Here is a 19,064-nt window from a genome sequence, read left to right as displayed (position 1 = left end):
AAGAGCGTCAGGAGAATTATATAAAAATGAATAAGAAGTGATCTGATTTCAAAGTACATTGTTTGGAAACATTGACAAAAACATCAAAATGATATAAGTATACCCGCTTCTATTAAATTCTTGATGGGAAAGTTCTCAAGAACAAGCAATTTGTTTCCTGCTACAGAAGGCGGGGGGCGGTGACTGCTTATTTTAAATGTCATTTAACCTTGTGTGGCAGAGACTATCTTCTGTCTCAGGGACTCCACATTGGTGCCTCAATAGCTGGATTCTCCCTTCTGTGGGAATAAGGACTAAGTACACATGAGATGATACCACTGGTGTCCTATCAGAGGACCAGTCAATTCAAATACCTCCTTCAGAGCATCAATAGGTTAAGCGTGGATTATTCCACACTCTCAGCCCATGACTATAAGCACACTGTACCCCATCCTGTCCATCTATAACTTCCGTTCCAAACCTGACAGCCACCAGTTTGGTCCAAGCCCTATCATAATATGGCCCCTTTCTACCTCTATAACTTTTTTTTTAAGTTTTTTTTCTTTTTTTGGCCATGCTGTGTGGCATGCGGGATCTTAGTTCCCCCACCAGCGATTGAACCCGTGCACCCTGCAGTGGAAGCATGGAGTCTTAACCACTGGACCACCAGGGATTGAACCTGTGCACCCTACAGTGGAAGCATGGAGTCTTAACCACTGGACCACCAGGGAATCCCTCTACCTCTATAACTTTATTTCTAAACATCAATTCTCATTTTCAGTCACTCTGATTCTTCAAAGCAGCCCTACTTATGTCTCTGAGTCTCGTTATCGACTCACCCAAATAAGTAAACACCGCTTTTTCTTCCGCTTTGAAATTTTACCTTTAGGAGAAGGTGGTAAGAGTTCCTAAGGATCCTGACCCCCATATAACCCTGATGTATCACAGAGATAGTTCTCCTCTGGCAGGAGTTCCTTCTTTGAAACTTAATTTCTGGTGATATAGTGCAGTAGACAGTCTCCAAAGGAGGGTCTAATCATTTCTCTCCTCCCCACTTATGTCATACATGTGTGTGACTCCCCACTTTAAACTTGGAATCAATTTCTTCTCCTCTTGAATCTGGACTGACCTTGTGACTTGCTTTGATTAACAGAATATGGTGGACTTCTGAGTTCACTTCTTAAGGGGACTGGAAGCTTCTCTTGGAAGCCAGCCACCCTGTAAGAGGTCTAAGTATGCTGTTGGAAAGAGAGGTTGCCCAGGTAGAGGCCTGAAGCTGTCTTGGATGCCCCAGCCCCAGGAGAGCCCCCAGGTGGATGCAGCCACCCGACTGAGCCCAGGTAAGAGCAGTAGAAACACGGCCGAGCTGAAACTCAGCCAACCCACAGAGTCAGAAGAAATGACAAGTTGTTGTTGTTTTAAGCCACTGGGGTTTGGGGTGGTTCTGATGCAGTAACAGACAACTGACACACCTTACTCGACAAAAGTTTGGTCCAAGTTCAAGAGGAATGATACAGCTGTGTCTTTGGGAAGAAGAGCTCAGTCTGACTTGAACTTTTTTTCTGGGACACCACAAATATCCCAGGCAAAGAACCACAGAGGCATCTTTTACTCTTCCTGCTGTTTCATCCCTTATATATTCCACTTGTCAAGTTCTGACTTCTTCCTAAACGCATCTTGGATTAACCCTTCCTGCACGATCTCACTGCTGCCACCACCGCCCAGGCCCTCATCTTCTGCGTTTAGAAATCTACACCCATTCTCTCCTCCCCAAACGTCCCTCCCCCGATCTACCCTCTAAGGGACACTGGGCTCATCTTCCTGAACGAGGGCTTTCAGCGTGTCAGCTGCCAACTAATCAGTCCTGGCTTTCAAGGTTCTGACCCGGTTCCTCTCTGTCCGCTCCTTTCCTCAGGCATCTTGGCTCCCATCAGCGTGCATGGCAATCCCGTGTCCTTCCTCCAAGTCTCTGTCCAGCTGTTCCCTGACCTGCTGTGAACTGACCCGTCCAGCCCCACCAGCCTTACTCGATAATGATGCCTCCAGCTCCCCAACCCTCACGGAGCCCTCTCATTTTCAAAAACTCACAGCTCTCTACCTCATAATTCAATCTTATTTATATAATTGGTGGGCTGGTCTCCAATTTTCTCCTGTGTTTATAACTCAGATTCCTAATTACATCATAAGATTGAGGGTAGGGACTATTTCTTATGTTTATGTATACTCCTTACAGGCAACTGCTGGTGTAAAGATTTTACAGTAAAATTGTCCTTATTGATCTGAATAATTTTCCCTTTTTAAGTTATTAGTATGCTTTACACAACTTTGCTTTAGAACATTTTGGAAATGTGATATACATAACTGTCACTGAGGAAAATGTCCATTTGGTTCAGAAAGTCTGTATTTTTTTAGTGAAAAATTAAATAATATCCACTGCCAAAAACAATGAGTAATCGAGTATATGCCAGATCTGAAACCATAAAACTGCACTGTCAGAACGAATGTGGGGCCTCCTGTGCTCCCCGAGTGCAGTGTCACATCAGGCCCCAGGGGAACGGCCTCCGAGCACCTGAGGCACAGCTCTGGGGCCCTGGGGCCAATCATATAAAGCAGGAACAGACAGAAATAAAATGCAGGTCAGGAATAACCTGTTTAGGAATTAGATGACAGGAGCATGCCAATGGTGGTTTATGCCTTGGAGAAAGCACAGGCCACCACAATCCACGCTGTTACTTGCATGCCTTCCCTCTGCTAGGTCCTGGACTCAGAGTCATGTGTATTTTACTCATCTAATCTTCAAAATAACCCTGAAAGGTAGAGATGTGGAAACCAACGCTCAGAGGAGAGTCATTTGGCCGTGAGCTATTAAGCGAGTAATGATTACAACCTAAGCCGGTATGACTCTGGAGGCCACATTCTTTCCACTAGATTGTGTTGTCTCTCTTGTTGGGAGAGATATGACATCACATCAGCAAGAATATTTGGTGAGCACCTGTTACAGCCTCCACAGTGCTAGATGTTGTGGAAGATTGTTAAAATATATGGCTGGAAGAGGGAAAGCCCCAATAAATTCCATCAGTACCCCTCTGTAAATAAACATACAGTCCAAGTAAAATGAGGGGGCCGGCTGAGCAAACACAGCTTTCAGAGAAACCCTCGAGTACCCCTCCACCTTAAGTCTCTCCTTCAGAGATTCCAGAGCTACCCCTGTGCCGATATTTGAACAGCTTAGTCCAGTTGGGAAAACAAAACTGCTCACGTCAAGCAAGAATAAACAATCAAAAACAGGATTCTGACCATGCTAATTTGGGTAGTCTAAAAGGGTCCAATTAGACAAAAACATTAAATAATTGTAGTGGAAAGAGAGAAAAGGTAAAAAATGAGTCGGCATAATTCATATTATTAATGTTCATCTTTTCTTTGGCTACCAGCTAAAGTTTAAGGTTTCATTTTAGCTGTAAAGTGTTAGTGACGTGCTGAGATGTGTCTTTTTCAAGGTGAGGTTCAGCCAGTGCAATGGAAACACCGTGCTGGGAGAGACCCTGAGGCCTGGACAAGGCTGCTGATGCAGGGTTTCAAACAAAAGGTCCACTTCTGGGGAGCCCCTTCCCAGCTGAGAACAGCTGGGCCGGGAACACCCGCAGAGATGGGCCCAACAGTCTCCAGAGCTGGCTCTGCCTGCAACAAATGCTTCCTGGATACCATCGCAGCCTGCTTACTCCCGGGGCTTGGGATTTCCCAAACTCAAAGAAGAAAAGAAAATGACTTGGAGCTAACAGCTTGAACTGCAGACCCTCTGTCGCCACTGAGTTAATCCTTTGGTTTCTACAATGTCAAAAAGGCAATCCTAATAATTCAGCATACTATCAGAATTTCAAACTCTAATTCCCAAACAATCCACGAAGAAAAATTCTCAAGAATGACCTCAACAGTAGCCTGGATCCATCTCAAGGTTCCCGCTTTTAAGGAAATAAAGGAAATGGGGCTGTTCTCAAGTACTGGACAGAAATGGCACTGGTCTTGCCATTAGGAGTCCTAGATTCAAATCCTATTTGGCTCAGAGGGTAATCCTCATCAAATCACTTAACCACTCCAGCTTCATTTTCTCATCTGACCAAGGGGAGCAGGCGGGAGAGGACATACCACCTGCTTCATAGAATTGTTGAAATGGTTAATAAGATAATGTGAATATAAGTGCTGTACACGTACTAGGTACTCAATAATAACTGAAATAAAGCTAAAATGTTTAAAAATCAGTGCTGACGTTAAAATGCAGAAAGTGCTGACAAAAACAAAACATTTTCTATAATTGAGAGACTGCTTTGACCACTACTGCCAAAGTGCCCTTGGCTTTTTACTCAAGTCTGAACTTTAAAAACTCAGTTTGAACTTTAAAACTCCAAGTCTGAACTTGAAAAACTCTTATTAGGGATCACAATCAGAAGGTTTCAAATCCTGTTTTGGGGGTTGCACCTTTGTAAGGAAAAACAAATCTGTTTTAACAAAGTCAGGGTATCATTTAAATAAAAGGAAATTGAGCCAGTGAGACTGACCGAAGTTCCCATATGGCAGAGGTGCTATTGCTGGCATCCTCTTAGGCTGGTCTGGGAGAATATGATACAATCACTAGAGAACTTCTCACGGATTAGGAGGGAGAAACCTCACCCCATATCCCTAATACAGAGGCTTAAGAAGTTATGGAGAAATGTTTCCTTCTGACCCTCCACACTCCCCTCAGCCTCATCACTATCTTCTTGGGTCAAGTCTGTACCCAGAACATTATCTGGCCCCATCTAATTCTTCTCGGACCTCGTCTCCTGTCCTTCCTTCTTAAAACTGATATCTCAGCAACATTGATTTTGCTCGGGAATTCACGTGTGTGTGTGTGTGTGTGTGTGTATATACGCATGTAAACTGTTCCCTTTGCCCAACCCTAACACCTAGAACCTGGCTGCTTAAAGTGTGGTCCTGCAGTGCCAGCATCCCAGGGGTGTGTTAGAAATGCAGAGTCCCAGATCTGTCCCAGAACTACTGAATCAGAATCTGCACTTTAATAAGATCCTTGGTGATGGTATGTACCTTACAGTGGGAGAAGCCCTGAAGTAAGACCCCACTTCTTCCAGAAGCCCTCTGACAAAGAGCAGCCCTGCCACCCACTGTGCCAGGGCAGATGCCCCCCTTTAGTGCTCCCATCCTTTTGCTCATCTCACTTATTACAGAGTATCTCACATTTGCTGATCTGTTTATATGTCGGCCTTCAGTCCTAAACTAGGGGCTCCCCACAGGCTGCAGATCATGCTACCCTGTGTCCTCTACTTTGTACAAGGTCTGGTATATGGTTAGAGCTTAAATAATGTCATCTGTCAAAGCTAATGACTTCTAAAGTCCTTGTGATTTTAAACTCTAATAACTAATTTTAAATAACTAACTCTAATAACTAATAGTTTTAATAACTTTAAATAACTAATAGTTTTAATAAGTTTAATAACTAAAACTTTAATAACTAACCTTAATAAATAACTCAAATACCTGTGAGTTATATTTAAAAAGTACTACAATTTAGCTTAGTCATGTTACACATTTGAATCCAGATACTCTGAATGTATTTACACATTCACTTTTAAATTTTGTAAATGTTATAAAATTTTTTAATATTACAAAAATTATTTTTATAATTGAAACTTTCAAGTATACACAAAAGTAGGAAAGAATATGAGGCCCTTACCCAGCATCAACAAATAGCCACTTTTAAAAAAACATTCTTGGGCTTCCCTAGTGGCACAGTGGTTGAGAGTCTGCCTGCCGATGCAGGGGACACAGGTTCGTGCCCCGGTCCGGGAAGATCCCACATGCCGCGGAGCGGCTGGGTCCGTGAGCCATGGCCACTGAGCCTGCGCGTCCAGAGCCTGTGCTCCGCAACGGGAGAGGCCACAACAGTAAGAGGCCCACATACCACAAAATAAAAAAAAAAAAAGGACTCTCTGTATATGTAAATGACCATGCCATTATTGTACCTAGTAAAATTAAGAGTGATTTCTTAATATAATCTAATACTCAGCCTGTATTCAAATTTCCCTATTTCGAAGATGAATTTTTATAGTTGAGTTTGTAGAAATCAGGTGAATATTTAACAGCAAACCAAAAATAGCTCTCGGAGCCAACATGATAAATATCTCATGCCTGTGGCCTCAGGTCCTAATCGGGTATGTGAAAAAAATTATATTTGCCTTCAAGTGCCATTTGCAGGTTCTGCTCCCCCTCAACTAGATTACTTACTTTAAAAAACTGTACAAAACTTTTATAAGAATCTATAGGTAAAAGAACAAAACAAAAGCCATGCTGAGTATTACACAGCATGTCCCTCAAAAGCCATAAAATAAAGAGGAATTGGACTGGTGAGGATGATTATTTAACGACAGACAGATGCGCAAGGGGTGGACATTAAGCCAAATGATTTCTCCCTCAGTAGCCAAACCAATAGGACTTAGAGATTTAGAAGGCGGGACACAGAGGAGTGGTAAACTTGATGCTGTTGGAATTTCCTTTTAAAAATCTGTATTTCTTCTCTCTGCAATAAGAACGAGGTTTCTGAGAAACATACTGGCAGAAGCAGTTTAAACAGCAAATCCAATTACCTCAGAGTTGTTCTCTTTTTAACAGTAAGTTCTGATCCGTGTTCCGTAGGTCAAGAGCACAGTTCAAATCTCTCTTTGCCCCCTTCTGAATCAGGCTTGTCTCTGCCTCCCTGCTCCTTTTAGCTCTCTACGTAACAGAGATTCCGGTCTCCACACAATGGCCCACCATTCAACCACACTCAGCTTTGTCCCTAAACATTCACTCCCCCTGGCTCCTGCTGGGTCTGTTATATTCAGATATGAACTTTCCAGGAATCTGATCATGTCACAGGCCTTTTCCTGTATGACAAGTTCAATGCTAATCATGAATAGCAGGCTTCACACAGAGGGTTAGCATTATTCATGAAAATGATGACTCCACATCCAGAAATAGGGCAAAACTGACCTAAAATAGGCAGGCTGGATCTCAGTTGAGTCCACCAGGCAATTACCAAGGTCTCTTGCTGCAAACAGCACAGAAGTTTTTCTCAACTTTGTTAATCTGACACATTAGAAGCACAATGTCCTTCCAGGCTCAAGGTCTGAGGCTCAGCTTCATGGGAAGCACTGGTGCCCACAGGGTGAACCAAAGCCAGACACTGCTCATTCCTCCCACACCCCCAAACCAGGGGCTCCCCAGTTCTCATCCCCAACTTCTGTATGTCTCCCTACCCTGACCATTTCAAGGCTGGCTTTAGAAGCTTTGAGAGAGTTACCAAAGGGCCTTAAGAAAAATGATATTTAATTTTTCTTTTTGGAGACAGTGAGGCACATCTGACAAATATTACAAATTAGAGAGGAATTAGGTGGTTCATACTGTTTTGCTCTAATTCTCTCCTCTGGAACTTAGTCTCAGTGACCACATGAGTCCACTCCCATTGGCCCAAATTATATTTTATAAATGCGAGTTGAGGATTATCTTTCCAAATAAAAGCGACCGGATTGAAATCCCCTCTTCGCCATTCCTGAGAGAATGACATAGGCTGGTACTAAAAGACTATCATTGTGTAGAACAAATGGACCAAGGAAAATCTGCTTTCCTCTCCCCCTGCCCCTTCCTTTTTTACATAACTAGAGCCAAATGAGATGTTTTTCACTTTAAAAATTTGATTAAGCAGCCTGGGCAAAAGCCTAGTCTTCTGGTCTTTACTGTTTTCTCAATTTGGAGGACTGAATCAAGGTATATCAGGTTGGAAGGATAGCAAAGTGAGGGTCTGACTGCCAGACAGTCGGGACACGTGGAAGTTTAGTTCATGAAAAGTGAGCACTGGTCCCCTTGAGGCAGAATTCAGACTGCTGTGGTGGGCAGGAGGGAGAGGGTCGTGGGTCCCACATGGACCTCCATACCCTCTCCACACACACCCTCCTGCCCTGAGGAGTGGGAGAGGAGGCAGGGCAAGGGGTAGGTTTAAATCATAAGGAAAAAGAAAAAAAAAAACAGGTAGAATTATTATGAATGAGCTGTCCTTTTCTTCAGCTCTAGGAATTGAAAAACCTTGTTCCTTTGGCATATTTAAGAAGATATTATAAACAGTGCATTAGTAAACGCCTTACAGTACCATGTTTGATTTTGGTTCCTGTACTCTAAATCTTCCCACAACAGTTTCCACCTTGTTTTAAAGTATCTTTCTAAGATCCCCTGCCACATCACATATTCCCTGAGGGTCAGGGTATCTTTCTGCCTTTGTACCTTACAGATAATAAACACTGAATGCGGGAATGAATGAATGAACCAGTTAGAAAACAGGTCTTGTGCTGAAAGACAGAAGAAAGTGGGTTTTCCAGTAGTAGAGAGTGACAAGTTGTGAGTTATCATAAAATAACAATAGAACATATTTATGCTAATGTGAGGAAAGGGACTATCACATTGGCTTTGGAGGGTATCTAATTAGATATTTACTGAACACCATTTTTCAGGAGACATATCACATCAAATCTAAATAGTAAGCAGTATCATAACTTAGTTTTACTGTCTATAAAGGGCTATTCATTCATTCTAAAAAAAAAAAATTTTTTTTTGGCGGCACCATGTGGCCTGAGAGATCTTGGTTTCCCGACTAGGGACTGAACCTGGGCCCCAGCAGTGAGAGTGCTGAGCCCTAACCACTGGACGGCCAGGGAATTCCCTCATTCTAAAAAATTAATTCCGCAAAGTGCAAGGTACTTTTTTTTTTCTGGACTGCTACTGAGCTGGTGCCATCTCTATCCATGAAAGAATCAGCATGAGGAAATCAAGCAGAAGCAGAAATTGTGATTGGGCTTATCCATCAAGGGAATGGGGTCCTGAGAGAAACTGGGAGTCCCGTTTCTGAAAAGCCTCCATAAGAGAAGTAAAAATCCTCAGCCCAGGTGGCTCCTCCTTTCACCTGCTTCAGGAAATCCACCTGCCTGCACTACCTGCCCCCGGCAGTGGCCTCCACTCTGCACGCCTAGTGCTCAGGGTCCCAAAACCTGCCATGGGTGCATTAGAGCCTTACTCTGGCAGGCGGGAATCTCACAGTACTTCCAGTAGACACCGTCCTCGTGCTCCGCCACGTAGCACCAGGGGCTCACATCACCGTCTGGGTTTCTGTGGAGGGAAAAGGACACACCTGGTAACACTCCCATTGTTTTAAGTCAACTGGCTCATTGCTTTTCAGTTTTACCAAACGCCCCTCACCAAAAACAAACAAACAAAAAACAAAAAAACACTTCAGCTTCTGTGTTGTTTCTAATTTGTATAGATTTTAATGCCACCTCTTATGAAGAAGAAAAAAGTGGTAATACTACAAGAACAAAGCTATCCACTCCAACAGAAACTTCAGAGTTTGAGGATGGGGGTAGGGAGTGAGCAAAGGTGAAATATGTTTACACAAATTCACTGCAGTGTAACCGGGACAACTAACCACTGAACAGATGATGCCAAATAGCACTGGCACCTTAACCATGAACACGGTGGTCCCATGGCTGGGAGAACACAGGTGCTCGCAAAACTACGGATAAGAATACGAATGGAGCAGGGACTTCCCTGGTGGCACAGTGATTAAGAATCCACCTGCCGTGGAGAAAAGGGAACCCTCCTGCACTGTTGGTGGGAATGTAAATTGATACAACCACTATGGAGAACACTATGGAGGTTCCTTAAAAAACTAAAAATAGAATTACCATATGACCCAGCAATCCCACTACTGGGCATATACCCAGAGAAAACCATAATTCAGAAAGACACATGCACCCCAAGGTTCACTGCAGCACTATTTACAATAGCCAGGTCATGGAAACAACCTAAATGCCCATCAATGGACGAATAGATAAAGAAGATGTGGTAAATATATATAATGGAATATTACTCAGCCATTAAAAGGAACGAAACTGGGTCATTTGTAGAGACGTGGATGGACCTAGAGACTGTCATACAGAGTGAAGTTAATTCAGAAAAACAAATATCGTATATTAATGCATATATGTGGAATCTAGAAAAATGGTACAGATGAACTGGTTTGCAAGGCAGAAATTGAGACACAGATTTAGAGAACAAACGTATGGACACCAAGGGGGGAAAGTGGGGGGGGGCATGGTGGTGGTGGGATGAATTGGGAGATTGATGTTGATATATATACACAAATATGTATAAAATAGATAACTAATAAGAACCTGCTGTATAAAAATAAATTAATTAAATTAAATTAAATTAAATAAAAAAAGAATCCACCTGCCAATGCAGGAGACACAGGTTTGAGCCCTGGTCTGGGAAGATCCCACGTGCCATGCAGCAACTAAGCCCGTGCACCACAACTACTGAGCTTGTGCTCTAGACCCCGTGAGCCACAACTACTGAGTCACATGCCACAACTACTGAAGCCCGCGCACCTAGAACCCGTGCTCTGCAACAAGAGAAGCCACTGCAATGAGAAGCCCATGCACCGCAATGAAGAGCAGCCCCTGCTCGCCGCAACTAGAGAAAGCCCACGCGCAGCAACGAAGACCCAACGCAGCCAAAATAAATAAATAAATTTTAAAAATAATAATAATAATGTGAATGGAGTGAACGGTCAGGATGGAAATTTGGTGATTAGAGTCAAAGGCCCTGAAGATACACAAACCCCCTTTACTTGGCAATTTCTCCTTTAGTGCTATATTCTAAGGAAATATTTACTTACAAAGATGTTCACCACAGCATTTTCATAATGCAAAAAAGATAGAAACAACAATTAAGGATTGGTTAAACAAATATGTCCATATAAGGGAATGCTAGGCATATGGTAAAAATGTGGTGTAGAGACAGATTTATTAATATGGAAAGATATTCACAATGTCTTGTTAGGTTTTTTTTAAAAGGCAGCTCTAAAACATGATGGATGACAACAATCCCATTTTTGAAAAGATATATTTAAGGAAGGATACGCACCAGACTCTTGAAAGTATTTATCACTGGATGATGGGACTACTGGTAATTTTAATTTTTTTCTTTTCCAATTCTCTTTATTTTCTCATTTCTTCTACAATGAACACTGTGTAATTTTTAAGCAATAAAGTAAAATTCACATCATGTAGACTGCACTGACAAGCTTTCACCAGGATCAGGCCAGTCAACTCATGTTTGATAGAAATGTGTCCTATTTCCACGTCAAAACACTAACTTCTCAGAGAATTCTGAAAAAAACTATGCCAAAGAGTTTCACTCAGAACATACAGTCCTATAATCCTGGCACCAACTTCTGATATGGCAATAATAATTGCAAAAGACTTATTCCACATTTCTAAATGAGTGGCTTGGAATAAATGCCTTTAAGGTCTTTTCAACTCAGAGATGCCACGACAATAATGGGCAGCGCTGCTGAAACAGAGCAAAAGATGGCAGGGGTTACTGGACACACAGAAAAGCCTCGCCTCTCTTCGATGCTTTTCAAGCTCCTTTTATTTGGACTCAGAACACTGGAAACCTGACACTCCGGTTAGGCCGGAAATGGGCATAAAGACCCTGCAGCCGGAGCAGCCCCTATCAGGCCTGGGAGGGATCAGCCTATTGTGTGGCCCAGAAGATAAGCTGCCCTGACGCACAAAGGGTCCTTTTATTTTTTGTGCCCAAAGGCAGGTACCAGTGCCAACCCTGCTGTCCAGGCCTCGCTGCCTCCCCCCAGTCCAGATACGTGGAGCCAGAGAAGTGTGTTCCCATCACTCGCCATCTCGCAGACATCTCAACTGGGATGGGTCTGGAAACATCGCATAAGACAAACATGGTGTCGGATGTCAGCTGAGAAATCAAAGTCGGAGAATTTGTACAAAGCCCTTCTTTAAACAGTTTCACTGTCATTTTCCTCCCTCTATTCAGTGTTCAGCTTTGATGTAGTATTTGGTAAAGGCTTTCGAAAACAACTGTTTGTTATCAACGTCAAAACCATTTTGAAAAGCATCGGAATAGGTTAAAAAAAGAACAAGCAAATTCATCTTTGACTCTGCTGCAGTGCTAAAACGAAAGGCCCCAGCTCTCTGATGTGATAATAATCGACAATTTCCGTATCCCTTTTTTTGAAGGATAAATTGTTAGTTCAGGTCTGGTACATTCCATCAAATCAAAGGAGAGGACCCCAGCCAGCCAAGGCTCAGGAGGAAGGTGGTCCCCCAGCTCTCAGTGTTTTCTTAATGGATACTTACTGGTGCATTTCTGAGAGCCTAGTGGTAAACTGGGTACTAATCTATAAGAAAAGATTTTCTTGTCAGATAAATTAAACTTCATTGGAAATTTAAAATTTACCTTAAAATCAGGAGCACGTCTGAGAAGACTTGCTTGATAGAAGGCAACAGAATAATGTAATAGAATAACAGAATAATATAATAGAATAAACCAACAGCCTAATATCAAGAGACACTTTAGAACAATAAGATAAGTAACTATGTAAAAATAAAAAACAAACACTGGTTTCTCTTCCTAAATACTCTTCCCAACCCAAGCCAACTATTCCCATGAATAGGAAAACTAGGGGAAGGAAATAAGCCAGAAGTGGAGTGAATTTTTTTAATTATGCAAGAAAAAAACTAATGAACATGTATAACTTTGAAAATAAAACATCAAAGAATTCTTTAATGAGCATGTGTAATGTTAACAATAAAATACAAATGAGAGCGAAATGTGAAATAGCATATATACAAATTGTTACCTCTGGGAAGTAGGCCTTGTTGGAGAGGATTTGGGAGGAAAGAGGTAAAATGGGGACTTTTATTTAAACAATATATATATCTGTTGTGTTCGAGAATTTTTTTTTGGAAAAACTTTTAATACTTTTATAACAAACAAATAATACAATGTAACATATAAAATATAGCAATCAAATAACAAACTAAAAAATAGTGCAACAGCAACAATGGGGGAATGACAAGTTGGTACGCATTAGAACCAAGGTGAAGCAAAGAGCTGAAGGCACAGGGATAAAGATAACATGGACTACAGGCCTTCAGACTTCAAGATAAGCCCAAGGGTCCTAGGATGTTAGCAAAGGTACCTGGAGAGGGCAGTAGGTAAACACTGTGGCCCATGCAATGCAGGTATAAATATGTTGTCTCAGCTGGGTCAACAGTGCCATGGTTGAGATTCCAACATTCCGGTAGCACTGGGGGCACAGTGTGTAGCTCAAAGAGTAGCTCGGTGATCATTTTTCCCTGTCCCAATGGCTCAAGAGGCGGCCTTTGCACCTGTCCTATTAATAATTAAATTCAACACATGGCTGACCCATGAGTCATGTTACCAGGATCCTGGGTATAAATAGCTAAAACGTAGCTATAACCAAGGGTGCTCTGGTCCCTACTGACCAGTGATTCTCAACTTGCTTTGGATCACTGACAACTTTGAGAATCTGATCAAAGCCATGGATCATCTCTCCAACCACAAGTACATGCTTGAAGCACCATGGGTCTCAGCCCCTGCGAGGGTCAGACAGGAGGTGAAAGAGCAAAGGAACACCTTAGTCTGTTGAAAAGAAGGAAACAGCACAAATCTGATGGCTACAGGTCCTGGGCTGGCAGGAGGTGGTAAAACACAGGGAGGGCAGCTTCCTTTGCTCAGAAGCAGAGGGAGGTTTGGGTCACAGATGGTGCTCTGCTTGCCCATGACATTCACAGCAGCTTAAGAAGCTGTGCTGTTTGTGCACTGTCTTCTGGGACAACTAAGAAAACCCTCTCATAGAGACGTGGAAGCTATCAGACAGGAAAGCAGAGCTCTGAAAACCAGTATCAAAGCAACCCAAGTTGAAAAGAGCGGGTAGACTGTGTGTGTGCGCACGCAGTTTTGGGAGAAAGATTTTTAAAACAGTAACAAGAAAGGCCTTGTGAGTTGGGCAAAAGAAGACAAAGAAGCCTTCCCTGTTGTGAGCAAGGCCAGAAGAAATGGAAAGAGGAAACCAGAGATTTTTTTTAAGTACTGTGCAACCCCATCTTACCTGCAGTAGTTATGCTCGCCCAGGCCCCCCTCCCCGTTGGGGTATTTCAGAGTGTTGTATGGATGCTGGAAAGTCTCGTTCCAGAACAGACATGGCTTCCCGCCTTGCAGTGCTGTCCAGTTCTGCGTTCCCCTATAATCTGCACCGTTGGCTGTGAAACATTCTAGGAGAAAGAAAAGACAGAGCAAACTAATTTTCTGGCAACATCTATAGCTTTCTCCCTCTCTGCTTGATGTTTTATTTGTTTTGTTTGGACCAAGCTAGAAATGGATAGTGTCTTGCTGATCCTGGACACAGTGGATTTAACATTGGTAGGGCTGAGGAAATCTGAAACGAGGTACCCTCCAAATGCTAGGCTCATCTTGGCACTCGCTTGTCTACAGACACTAGGACATTTTCCCCTGAAGTACACAGATCCCAACTAGGATATAAACAGGGAGCTGAACGGTAATGAAGCCTGTGGAGTGAACCGGGAAACCCCCAAATCTGGGAAGAGTTGGTAACAGCCATCCGTGAGGAACTCTGGGTGCTCGGAGGGGGTCACTGCTCTCGCCAGCATCCCTGTGTGGTAACTAGAACCAGGTCACCAGCTGTAACTGAGCTCTCCCCTACAGTCTGAAAGGCTGCACTGACACTTGGATTTAATAAGACCATCAGATACAGCAACGTTTTGGAATCCCAATCACACGAGTCTGGGAATGACTCACATTCCCTGGTAATGAAGAACAGTCCTCCCCACGCTGTTTGAGATAGAGGTGCCACAAAACAGACAGTCAACAGGAGGGAACAGGGGCTGAGTTGGCATTTTCTCTCACCTCTTTCTGAAATTCGTTCCTACAGGACACATTCAACATGGTCTGAGGTCCGTTTAATAAAATGACAAAATCCTTGCAGGTGCAGCAATGTGCTTCTAAAATCTGCCTCTCAGGGACTTCCCTGGTGGTGCAGTGGTTAAGAATCCAACTGCCAATGCAGGGGACACGGGTTCGAGCCCTGGTCTGGGAAGATCCCACATGCCGCGGAGCAACTAAGGCCGTGCGCCACAACTACTGAACCTGCGCTCTAGAGCCCGCGTGCTGCAACTACTGAGTCCACATGCTGCAACTACTGAAGCCCGCATGCCTAAAGCCCATGCTCCACAACAAGAGAAGCCACCGCAGTGAGAAGCCCGTACACCGCAACGAAGAGCAGTCCCTGCTCGCCACAACTAGAGAAAGCCCGCGCATAGCAACGAAGACCCAATGCAGCCAAATCAAATCAAATCAAATCAGATCAAATCAAATCAAATCTGCCTCTCAGACTTTGGGGGGGGGTGGGAACTTTAGCTGAGAGGATTTCCCCCCACATGTTGCATGCATTAAATTCACAGGTTCGTGAGAAAGGCACAGTACAAAGAGCAATTTTTAAAAATTAGCTTAGTTGAGACTGACAGAAGCACTTCAAACACTTTTTAAAGATGTATCACTAGGAACCTGACAATCTGGGGGAGTTACACTAACATTCTTAGCTTTATTTCTTTCCCTCTCCTGGCATGTGCTGACCCACGACTTCCGGTATGAAGGACTCTCACTGCCGGCTCCTGCTGCAGTGCATGTGCCTCCTCTGGCCTAAGCATGTGCACAACACAAGCACATCTATATTCTGAGAGATATTCCTTTTACTATTTGAAATCTACCTGCTAACCATCTCTCTTCCTGTACCCCCTTCCTCTCCCTACCTGGGCCCTGCGCTTTGTCTGGAACAGCCCAGTTTTATGGACAGCCAAAATAACCTGGACTCCCAGGCTGCAAAGGACACCCTAGCACTTTATCGTGCCTGGTGTGACATTTACATGTTACGAGAAGTGCAACTCATTATGTTCCAAGACAACTGAGCCCTCCACCAAGAGTCTGCATAAATAAAAAAGTTCAAAGGTAACTGAAGGAGGCAGCTTGGTATAGCAGAAAATACACTGAACCAAGAGTCTAAGCCCTGGCTTCTTGTCCTGGACCTGCTGCTGATCAGTTGTGCAACCTTGGATGAATCACCACAGTCTGCATCACCGCTGATGTTTACAGAGTGTTCTACCGTGTGCCAAGCTCTGCGCTAAGTGCTTTACATCAACTCACCACCAACCCAGTGGAGAGGTCCCTTAATACTCCCATTTCACAGATGAGGCACCTGGGGCACTCGATGACACTCTATACTGCCTCCGATAGAACCCTTTGGCATCATCCTTGCTTTCCCCATGCTCTTCCTCACCCACTTTCTGCTCATCAGCAAGTCCTGTTGACTTTCTTCGAATATGTTCCCTGAAACCCCCCTCTCCTCTCCATCTTGGGTGCTGCCACCTTCTTCCTGTTCAGCATCGGAGGACAATACGGTCCTGTTCAGGTCTCAGAGCTTCGACTTTCGTGCTCCCACAATGCATTCTCTGCACAGGGCTCAAAGTTCCCAGGAAAACGTGAGCGCTGGGAACAAAACCCAAAGCTGTCATCCTTGTCTGTGAAGCCCCCTCGATGTGGCCCCAGGCCCTCCCCTCCACCGGGCCCGAGCTCTTCCCCTCATCATGTGCTGTGCTCCAGCCACACTCGTCTGCTTTTAATTCTGTAAACACACCACGCTGTTTCCTGCCCGAAACGTTCGTTCCCTAATACTTCCCATCACAGACTAAATATTACCTCCTCAGAAAACCCTTACCCACCATCTCCACTCCTGTTTTTCTGCCCTTCATTTTCTTGCTTCATAGCATTTATCATCACTAGGAATATATATGATCTGCTAGAGAGAAAGAAAGAGGGAGAGAGAGACTCGCGTGTGTGTGTGTGTGTGTGTGTACCACACCAGAGTCCTACCCAATCCCAAGGTTACAGTGGGACCTGGGAACCTACATTTCTAGAAAGCTGCCCAGGTGATGATTCTAAGAACATCAAGCCAATCTTTGCCAATTGCTAGACTTTTAATTGCTATGTGTTAATACATCTTTTTCTCCTATCAAAAGTGGTTGAGGGTGGCTTGGGAGCCAGAAATGCTGGCCGACCACTGGAAAGCACTGGAAAGCCTTAGCAATAGACAGCAACCTGCAGGGCAGTGGGGTCGGTGTCCCAGGAGACTCAGATGACTTGATTTGTAACACAAAAGAATGTGGTAGCCATCCACACAAGTGTCAGCCCTCAGGAATGGAATGAGGTGGCATCTGAGACAGGGAATGGGTAAGAGCAGGCCTGTTTGCTTTAGTCTATTCCTCCTAGACCCAGTCTTATTCTTAGCTATGCTAGGGAAATGGAGGCAGTGTTACCAGATTTGACAATTATTTTTTTTAACAGACTTGTCCAGTGCATGTCAATTTTGGGGGGGAAAAAAAAACAAACTTGAATGTTCTGGATTAAAGTTATGTGTGCATCTTGATTTCATCAGAATACTGGGGTGTGAACTAGGTAATGAGGACCCTGCCTCCCTTGTTTCCTACCACTATGAAACTGGCCTAAGCTCTGGCTAGACAAGCAAGGAGTGGATAAAACCAATAAAAAATAAAATATCACATGGCTGGTTGTAATATTTATGCATTCAGTGAAAGAGAACAAGCAAAGGTGATAAATCTAATGTCTACGATATTATTCATTAATTCAACAAATATTTACTCAACACTATGTGTCTGGCACTGTTCACAGCACTGGGACAGCAGTGGTGAACACTCTGTGTTCCTAGAGCGCACATGCTCACAGGGCTTCATGCTCATAATACACCAATCAAAATTAACACTAGCCAGTGAGAAGTGCTACAAGGGAAAATGGAGTCAGGGGACGGAGATGGAAGGGTGGGGGTTCTCTTTTAGAAGAGGTGGGTCAGGAAAGGCCTGGAGAGCAGACGAGGGGAGACGTGGACAAGGGGAGGAAGCGAACAACAGAAAGGACACAGGAAGGGCATTCCAGGCAGAGGGCACAGCCAGTGCAAACCCCCCGCAAGCAGCAATGTGCTGGGGAAGGCTTGGGGAACTGTGAGGCAGCTCCTCTGATCCGACCAGTGAGTGCAGGGGAGGGTGGTGGGAAATGAAGAGGAGGAGGAGGCAGGCAAGGCCAGGACATGTAAAGTCTTGAGGGGCGTATAAATTAGATTTTGGCTTTTGTTCTAAGAGTGACAGGATGTCATTGGAGGGCTTTGAGCAGAGAAATGACACAATCTGACTTATCTTTTAGTAGAACTGTAGCTGCTGGGTGAAGGAAGAGCTGTGTAGAGACAGCTAGGCACTCAGCAGGGAGACCAGTTAGGTGCCTACTGCAGAAGGATGAGCTGGAAAGAAGGATGGCTTGGGCCAGGCTGGTAGCTGAAGGATAGGAAGAAGTGGCCGGATTCCAGATGTATTTTGAAGGTAGAACCAAAAGTATTTGCTGGGGTCCCAGAGAAAGAGGAATTAGGTACAACACTGAGCAGCTGGATAAGCGGTGTTGCCATTTACTACGATGTGGAGGACCGAAGAGGCACAGAATATCTTGGGGTGGAATCAAGGCTTTGGTTTTAGATAGGAAAATTGGATGGAGATACAGAGTAAGCAGACGGCTAGATGAGCCTAGAGTTGAGGAAAGAAGCCAAGGCTAGATCCGGAGTGTGGAGGTAACAGCACTTGTGTGGAGAGAGAAGACATCTGGGGCTGAGCCCTGGGGCTCTGCAATGTTTCAGGCCTGGAAAGAGAAGGGCCCAGCAGTGATGTGCAGCCTGTGAGGTGGGAGAAAAGCTAAGGAAGCATGTGGGTCTCAGAAGGTAAGGGAGAAGATGTTTTGAGAAGAGAGGAATAAGAAGCTGTGAAAGCACTTTTATTTCCTCCCTGTCTTCTCCAGTTGGAACCCATTCCATTCATCTCTGCCGGACCTTCCTCTCCATCAGAAATCTTTTGCTTTGGGGATTGAATGAAAACAGCCATTAAGTTAGACACAAGCCTGACAAAAACTTAGTAAATACAGAAGAAAACTCCTTAATAAAAACTTCCAAGGCTGGCATCAAAGCACTCGGGATTAATTCTACTTTTCTAAGCTGGTGATTCCTTATCTTTTTCTCCAGCACCAAAACCCTCCAAAATATGGCA

General features: G+C 43.9%; 1 protein-coding gene across 2 annotated transcripts in view; it reads right to left on the bottom strand.

Moving 5' to 3' along the window:
- KREMEN1 (kringle containing transmembrane protein 1) overlaps positions 1 to 19,064 on the bottom strand; it is a 63,010-nt gene that overhangs the window by 30,731 nt on the left and 13,215 nt on the right. For both annotated transcript variants that reach the window (XM_007461156.1, XM_007461157.1), the window contains exons 2-3: positions 14,006 to 14,168; positions 9,071 to 9,162 (exon numbers count right to left, since the gene is read on the bottom strand). In XM_007461156.1, coding sequence (XP_007461218.1) covers positions 9,071 to 9,162; positions 14,006 to 14,168 — 255 coding nt within the window. The remainder of the gene's footprint in view (positions 1 to 9,070; positions 9,163 to 14,005; positions 14,169 to 19,064) is intronic.

Source organism: Lipotes vexillifer, unplaced genomic scaffold (genome assembly GCF_000442215.2).
Source record: "Lipotes vexillifer unplaced genomic scaffold, Lipotes_vexillifer_v1.1 scaffold691, whole genome shotgun sequence".
Taxonomy (NCBI): Eukaryota; Metazoa; Chordata; class Mammalia; order Artiodactyla; family Lipotidae; genus Lipotes; species Lipotes vexillifer.
Note: the sequence above shows the minus strand (reverse complement) of the source record. Positions and strands in the feature narration are given on the sequence as shown.